Genomic DNA, 7,558 nt, shown 5'->3' on the forward strand with positions numbered 1-7,558 from the left:
CCTGGGCTCCAGGGAGCTGCAAAGTGCCCTTCCTCCAACTCACAGAGGACCTGGAGGGGTCAGCCACACCAGAACCACTTCCTATGAGACAGTGCCGTGTTCAAGGAAGTCAGGAGACTCGAGAAAACACCTCAGGTGGACACAGCCTTCCAGGGGAGCAAACATGAACACAAGGCATTAGAAGCAGGAGAGAGGAAGGCAGCAGAGATGGACGGCCCCAAGGGCTTCTAGAAGAAAGGGGCTGGGCACCAGGAGGGGACTAGAGGTGGTCAGCAGGGTCCATCATGAAGAGACGTGCCCACAGCAAGGGGCCCTGTCCATGGAGCAGGTGCAAACCAGAAGGCCTGCAGAGGTCATGAAACTGGACATCAGCACGGCTGTCTCAGGTCCCTGCGCCAAGCAGGCCTCCCTCCCAAGCCTTCGGCAGAGCCCTCCCCTCCTGTTCGCCAATACAAGGTTTCCTTCCTCCTGAATGCCCACACCTAGGCTGGCCCAACAAATCCCACCAGGAACACAAAGCCCCCCACCACAGGCAACCACCAAAAACCCTTGGCCTCCCACTGCCAGGCTCAAGATGTTCAACAGTTGATCTGTGCTCGGCCAGGACATACACAAGGCAAAACACACATATCTCAGACAATTCTCAACACTCTTGCTCAAGGCAGCTGTGGGATTCAGGCACTTCTGGAAAAGGAAAACAAAACTTTTCAGTTCTATTCGCACTGGTTCCTGGATCGCTCCAGCTCCCAGGACCAACCCACAGGCAGTGGCTCTTCGGAGGAAAGCTGCTCTGGGGTGGGATGACCAGCCACTGGAGTATGAAAGCATAGATGTGCGAGGACAGACCAGGGCCTCTGCATACGCTTGTTTCCTGCAACTCCCATTCCCACACCGGCAATTACAGTCTTGTAGGCCTCAGCAGTCAGACCAGCAAGATCATCAACAATGCAAGGGCAACATTTTTAAAAATGTTTGTAAACGATGCTATTGAAGCAAAGGCACGTGTCCCAGGCTCTTCTGGCCCCATTTGAGGCAAATGACAACCCCAACTCTCTCTTTGGAGTCAGCACCAGGCCTGCTGATCCCACTCCCCCACTCCCACCCCAATGAGGTGCAGCCATGTGGGCCCCTACCTGCTTGAGCAGGAACTGGTCCTGGGCGTTGGTACGCAGGGCGATGGCCAGGTGCAGCGCAGACAGGAGCACCCCGCTGAGGACCGCAGCCCGCATGCGCACGGGCAGCAGGGTGTAGATGGTGTAGATGAAGAACACGGTCCACCAGATGCCCTCTGAGGCGCTGCGCGGCTGCGGGAGCAGCAGGCCCACCACCTGCACGACCAGCACCACGGCGATGAGCGCATAACAGGCCAGGCCCATGTGGTCCTGGTGGAAGGCTGCGCGGTTGCAGAGCACGGCCATGACAAGGATCACGCCCACGGCAGCCGCCAGCACGGTCAGGTAGGGCAGCTGGAGAGGGGGCCGCACCGCGTGGAAGGCCAGCATGACGAGGCACACGAGCACCAGCACTGCCATGAGCATGGTGAGGCTGCTCTGGTTGAGGCGGAAGAAGTAACGCTGGTACAGCCGCTCCAGCTTGTCGGATGGGAACTTCTTGGAGCGGAAAATCTGCAGCAAGGCCAGACAACAGGCACCCAGTGACAGCGTCGCGCCACCAGGCCCCGTGCTGGAGCCCGCCGAGATGCTGCCGCCGCCGCCGTCCCCGGACCCTTCGCCACCTTGGACGGCGCCGGCCTCCAGGTCGTCCACCGCTCGGCCCTTGCCTCGCCGCTCCTCCAGGCCCAGCTCCACCGACCGTGGGCGCACCTCCGTGCCGCTCGCGGCCGCCTCAGTCGGCGCCGCCGAGCTGCCCCCGCCCGAAGGGGGCGCACGCGAGTTGCCCCCGCTGGCCGCGCCCCGCCGCTGCCGCCGGCTGCCCCGACCACAGTCGTCGCCGCCGCGCTCCTGCCAGGCGGACTTGGAGCGGAAGCTAAAGCCGAAGCCCCCGACCAGGGGGTCGTCGCCGCCCAGCGGAGGCTCGTCCTCGTCGTCGCCTCCCCCGCGCCAGCGGCTGGCCAGGCGCTGCTGCTGCTGCTGTGGGGTCACCGGCCCCCCTGATTTCTTGGTGGAGCCGCGGGTAGAACCCCCGGGGGCGTGGGGGTAGCCATTGGCGCGGGACTCGGCCTCCCCCCAAGCTGAGCGATGTTCGGGGCCTCCCCGGGATGCCGGTGCCGCCGCTGTCTGCGCCGCCGAGTAGCCCGGGGGGCTGACGCTTTTGGAGCCGGACATCACCCCCTCGGCCTCTTCGTCGTCTTCCTCCTCCCCCGGGGGCCGACCCGAGGGTCTCCAAGGGGACGGCGGGCGGCCGAGCAGGGGGACCAGGCTGGGGTCACACGTCGGGGGCGGCCCAGGGCCCTGGGCAGCAGCGGGGCATCTTGGCACCCCCGTCCTGAGCGGAAGAGGAGGACAGCGGGAGAACGCGCGGGCGGGCAGGAAGGCACAGCCCCGAGGTGAGAAGTAGTTGACAGTCGGCGTCGAGAGTCCCAGGTCCGAGCTGGAGTTGGCTCTGAGCGGGGGTGGGAAGGGGGATGCCGCAGAGGGACTCGCTCGGGCCGGCTGCGCCCGCGCGCCCAGAGACGTCGGGACTCGCAGCTCGCGTGGTGGGGCTCTACGAGGGCCGGAGTAGCAGACCAGGCGGGACGGAGAGGTGTCCTTGCGGGCGGCGCCTTCCCTGGAGCCGGCAGTGCCCCCGGGCGCGGCACTCTTAGATTCCGCCTAAGCGAAGCTCAGCGTCTCCCCGGGCGAGGCAGCGGCGAGGGCGGCTCGGCTGGTGTCCCGGCACGGAGACGCAGCAGTGCGCTTTCCTCGTGGCGCACTGGGAGCGACTGGGAGGTGCGGGCGCCAGCCAGCATTATTTTCTTAAGAGGGGTGGGGAGGTGGGATGGCGGGGTGGGGAGAGGACGGGGGAGGGGGCGGCGGGCGGAGCAAGAGCTCCGGAGCCCCGGGGAGGAGGGTCCTGGAGCCCGGCGAGGCAGTTGCCCGCATCCCTCACCTCCCGCAGCCAGAGTGGGAGCGTGGCTCCCGCGAAAGCCGAGCCGAGCCTTCGGCGCGTCCGCGCAGGGGGGCGGGGGCGATAACCGGCTCCTGCAGCGCGGCCCTGCCCCTCTCGCCTCCCCCCCCCACCACCACCCCGCGAGTGGAGCAGGGCCGGCTGGGACCCGCAGGCCGGGAGGGCTGCCTCGCCGGCTCTGCAAGCTCCCGAGTTCCTGGCCGCCAGCAGCAGCGAGCGCAGAGCGGCTGTGCCAAGGGCGGAATCCGGCCCGGCGGCGGCGCCGCCACTGTTCGGCCCTTACGCAGGCGGGCTTCTCCCAGCGGGCACAGCTTCCAGAGAGCGAGGGCAGTGGTTCAGAGGCAGCCGGGCCAGGGGAGCCGGCCCGAGAGCCGCGGCGCCCCGGGGGCGCTCCGAGGGAGACCCACGGGAACCCGGCTCAGGGCGCGCCATGCACGCCTCGGGCCCTGCGCCTCTCCGGCCGCTCGCGCCGCTCCTCCAGGCTCGCTCGCTAGCCGCGGCCGCCAGAGCACCCTCCGCATCCCCTCCTCCCGCCGCCTCCCCGCCCCCCGCGCCGCCGCTCGGGCCTCGGCTCACAGTGGCGCGCCGCTGCCTCCGCCCTCGGCCCGGCCGCGGCCTCGGCGCCCCGCGGGCATCCTCTGGCCAGGCGGCGGGAACCCCAGCACGCCCCCACTTCTCTCACCTAAAATGCTCGCCGCTCCCCTCCCCTTCCTAGCTCCCAGAGCCTGGTCCCCCCCACCCCCGCGGTCCCTTCGTCGGACCTACTGGGGATGAAGTGGGTGGAGGACGGTGGTGTCCCCCCCTCCCCGTCCCCGGCTTAGGCTCTTGCACCCCGGGCCTAGCGCCCCTCTTTTGTATCCCCCTTTAATCCACCTCCCACCATTCTACCCAACTTCAGCAGAGCGCTGCGCCCCCTTCCCTGGCCGGGCTCGATTGGCCGCTGCCTGAGCTGTCAGCCCGGAGTCCGGCGCGCTTATTGGGCGATTCTCTTGCCCCGCGGCCGACCCAGAGGAGGGGGCGCAGGGCCGAGACTGCCGCGTGGAACTGGAGCCCCGGATCTCTACAGGGGCCAGGGGCAGCCTTGAGGGCCCGGCCCCGGAAATGGCCATGGGTGGGATGGGGAGTTACAACCCGAGGATCTACGAGGCGCAGAAAGATGGGAAAGATGGTGATGCGGTGGGTGAGGCTGATGCCGCCAGGGTGGGGCGGATAGGGACGCTACGGTGGGGAGTTTACGGAGAGGAGACCCCTACACACACTCTCTTGCACGCGCGCACACACACACCCGGCACCAGGCGCGCCTGGGGTTTGTCAAGAGCTCTTTGTTCACACTTAAAAAAAAAAAAAAGAAGAAGAAGAAGAAATCTCCTTTGTTTCTGCCCAATAACCCTGCGCCGCGACGGGGCAGCATACACTGCCCATGTGTTTGTTCCCAGGTGGTAGATGTGGAGACTGAGGCTCAGGGAGCTTGACCGACTTCGGAGGTCACCCACTGGGTCAGCGCCAGGCCAGGGTTTAGCAGAAAGGACGCGCTGCTTCCCAGCGAGGTGCGGAGGTGGTGGCAGGGTTGAGCCAGAAGAGAAGAGGAGAGCCTCCTGCATGCAAGTCAGCGAGTGGCAGAGAGGACCAGGGAGCCTCCAGGTCTGAGTGGGTCTCTCTCTCTCTCTCCAGGGTGGAGGATAAATCTTGCCAAAGTTACAATCTGGGAGGAGAGAAATTCCAAGAGATCTGAGTAAACTCACCCTTGAGTAATCCAACCTTTGAGTAATCCCCTGATTAGCCAAGCTGTAAGAAGACACATAAATTTAGTCAACAAAAATTCTAGCATGCTCCACAACTGCCAGGCACCCCAGAAGGTGCTCCAGGATGAAGGAATGCCCAAACTGGGGTCCAGGCACCTGCCAGGAGCCGAGGAGGGAGAGAAGCAGGCCACCACCTCCAGGTCCCTTGTGTCATACAGTTATCGCCTCAGTGGGTGTTCAGCATCCTATCACTTCCCACTGTGAGCATGAGCAGAAAAGACACAGGAGAGCCAACGAGAATTCAGCCAGGAGGCCTGAGTAAGAAGATAGAAACTGGACCAAATTGTGGTCACTACTCTATGTCCGTCAAGGCTTCATTGTGAGTGCTGAGAATCGTAACTATGACAGAGAGAAAGATGACACTTGGCTTTTGTCTGTGGTGCTGGGATTGGGCACCCCTCCCTCTGTAAAACAGAATGTGCTCCAATGAACCGAGCAGAGGAGATTAGCTTTTTAGGCAGAAAAGACTGGGGAGATCATGAACAGCACAAAAAGCAGATTGGTCGTTTCACAGTTACGGTCCTGGTAAAGGTTAAAGCAGAGGGGGGCTCCTTATTGTGCAAGCTAAACCTGGCCCGTTTTCTCCCTCCCTCTCTCTCCTGATCCCTGGGAGGGTCCTTCAGCATTAGTGACTCCACATGAGTTGGTTTGCTCCATTGGATACACTGCAAAAGCTTAGTCCTAACCCTTAGCCTCCTATAACATCAGAGAACTATCCTGAGAAAAGGACAACAGTGGGAAGATTGAGGTTTAGAAAATCCAACTTTGCCCAAGGGAGTGGGCCCTTAGGGGTTGAGAGATCCACATCTCCCATGTCAGCTGTCTGCCCATACACAGCCTGGGAGGACTTGGTGATGGCCGAAGTCCTGAGATCACTGCCACCCATGGGGAAACTGGATTGTGTTCCCAGCTCCAGTTTTAAGCTCAGCCCCTTGTGGGCATTTGGAGAGTGAAGGGGTTGAAGGGAGCTCTGTGTCTCTCACTAATTCATGAATTATACATTTTTCCCCAATTTTTTTTTCTATCTGAAAAGGTACCAAAGAGAGGGAGAGACTGAAAGAGATCTTACAACCACTGGTTTATTCCCCTAAATAACCACAATGGGGATCCCGACTCCAGCCATCATGTGCACGTGGTGAGCTGTCCCTGGGCCTGCCTGCCTGGGTTGGGGGCTGCTCCCTTCAGGGTGAGTACACCGAGGGGGGAAGTCTCCATGACTGGGTAGGTCTAGGGCCCACCCACCGCCCTCATTGGGTGGTGAATGAGATTGGGGAGGGGTGCGACCTTGGGCTTGGGCATTTAAATTTCCAGCAGCCTCCCAGCTGCTGGTGAGCCTCAGGATGGGACATCTTGCTTGGATCCCGATTCCAGCCACCATGTGCATGTGGTGAGCTGTCCCCGGTCAGCCAGTGCGCCAATTCTTGCCAGGCTCCACCTGCTGGCCGCCCGGCCAGGGAGCTCTGGGGTTTTGGTTCTTTGAATCGCTGCTGAGGTAGCTCCAGACTGATCCCACTGTGCTTCTGGGATGTGAGTCAATCCTAAAGATTCCCAATGACAGTAACTCTTCCTTTGAAGAACTTGTATTCACTTAACAATGCTGAGCAGTGAACACCAGTTCATGCAAAAGCTGAGGGTCGGGACTTGTCCAGCAGGATATCCAATTACCTGACATGATGATGGATCAGGAGAAGGGTTACATTAGGCAGGGCCATAACATTAACTAGCACTTGAGAACCATAGCTGGGGGTAGATTCTGTGAGGGATGTGTGGACCACACTCTGGAAATTCTAGCCCCACAGGTTAGCTCAAGAGTTTGGGTGGTGATGGACTAAGCTAGGTATGACCAAGGAGCCTGCCATCAATCACAGGTAAAGGAACCCACAACAGTCTGGACTGGTCAAGGCAGCAGCACCCAAATGTGCATCCTGAATAGGATGTGGGGTGGGTCGGGCTGCAACATTCATCAGCTCATATGCGGCCAAATGAAAAGCCAGACTATGCCGGGCACTGGCCTAAAACCCATTGGCATGTATGAGAACTGGGTCTGGGAGGGGATCAAGTGGAGGAACTTGGGAAACTCCCCTGATGAGTCATAGCTCCTGCTGGTGAACATGTGGTCCAGACCTGGGGGTCGGACAAGCTGGGCAAAGTACCTCCAACAGTTGGCTAATGTGTCAATTGGTAATGGAACAGGGTGTACTGGGCAGGACTGAGCAAACTTTAGCCTACAAGCGAAACTAGAAACCAGGATGGAGAACAGGTCATGCTGAACTAGGCTCTTGTACCTACTGGTCTATATGAGTCAAGGACACTAAGCCACAATGTCTAAGGCAGAGGTCAAGACAGGTGAGGGGCTGAGCCAAGCTGAGTCAGAGCAACGACTGGCATGAGTGTGATCTATGGCTGGGAACAGGCCTGGTTGGGGAGCTAAGGGGACACCCTAACTGGGTTGAGGTTCTCACCAAGGGGCATGTGAGCTGGAATGGGGCGGCATTCTGACCAGGAAACAGTTGTAGTCTCCCTTGGCACTAGTGTAGACTGGGACTGGATGTACCAGGCCAGGCCAGACACCAACACTGTCTGGTGTCCTGGAGGACCAGGGGAGATGTGGGATGGACTAGGCTAGGTCTCAACCCCTACTGAGCCATATGTGAGCTGTATGTGGGTATGGACGAGCCATGGCTGGGCTG

General features: G+C 61.1%; 1 protein-coding gene across 1 annotated transcript in view; it reads right to left on the reverse strand.

Annotated features, from left to right (window-relative positions):
• ADCY5 (adenylate cyclase 5) overlaps nucleotides 1-3,551 on the reverse strand; it is a 153,536-nt gene extending 149,985 nt beyond the window's left edge. The window contains exon 1 of the mRNA XM_004577840.3: nucleotides 1,134-3,551. Coding sequence (XP_004577897.2) covers nucleotides 1,134-2,285 — 1,152 coding nt within the window. The 5' untranslated portion in view covers nucleotides 2,286-3,551. The remainder of the gene's footprint in view (nucleotides 1-1,133) is intronic.
• Between the last annotated feature and the right edge of the window lie 4,007 nt (nucleotides 3,552-7,558).

Source organism: Ochotona princeps, chromosome 3 (assembly GCF_030435755.1).
Source record: "Ochotona princeps isolate mOchPri1 chromosome 3, mOchPri1.hap1, whole genome shotgun sequence".
NCBI classification, from domain to species: Eukaryota; Metazoa; Chordata; class Mammalia; order Lagomorpha; family Ochotonidae; genus Ochotona; species Ochotona princeps.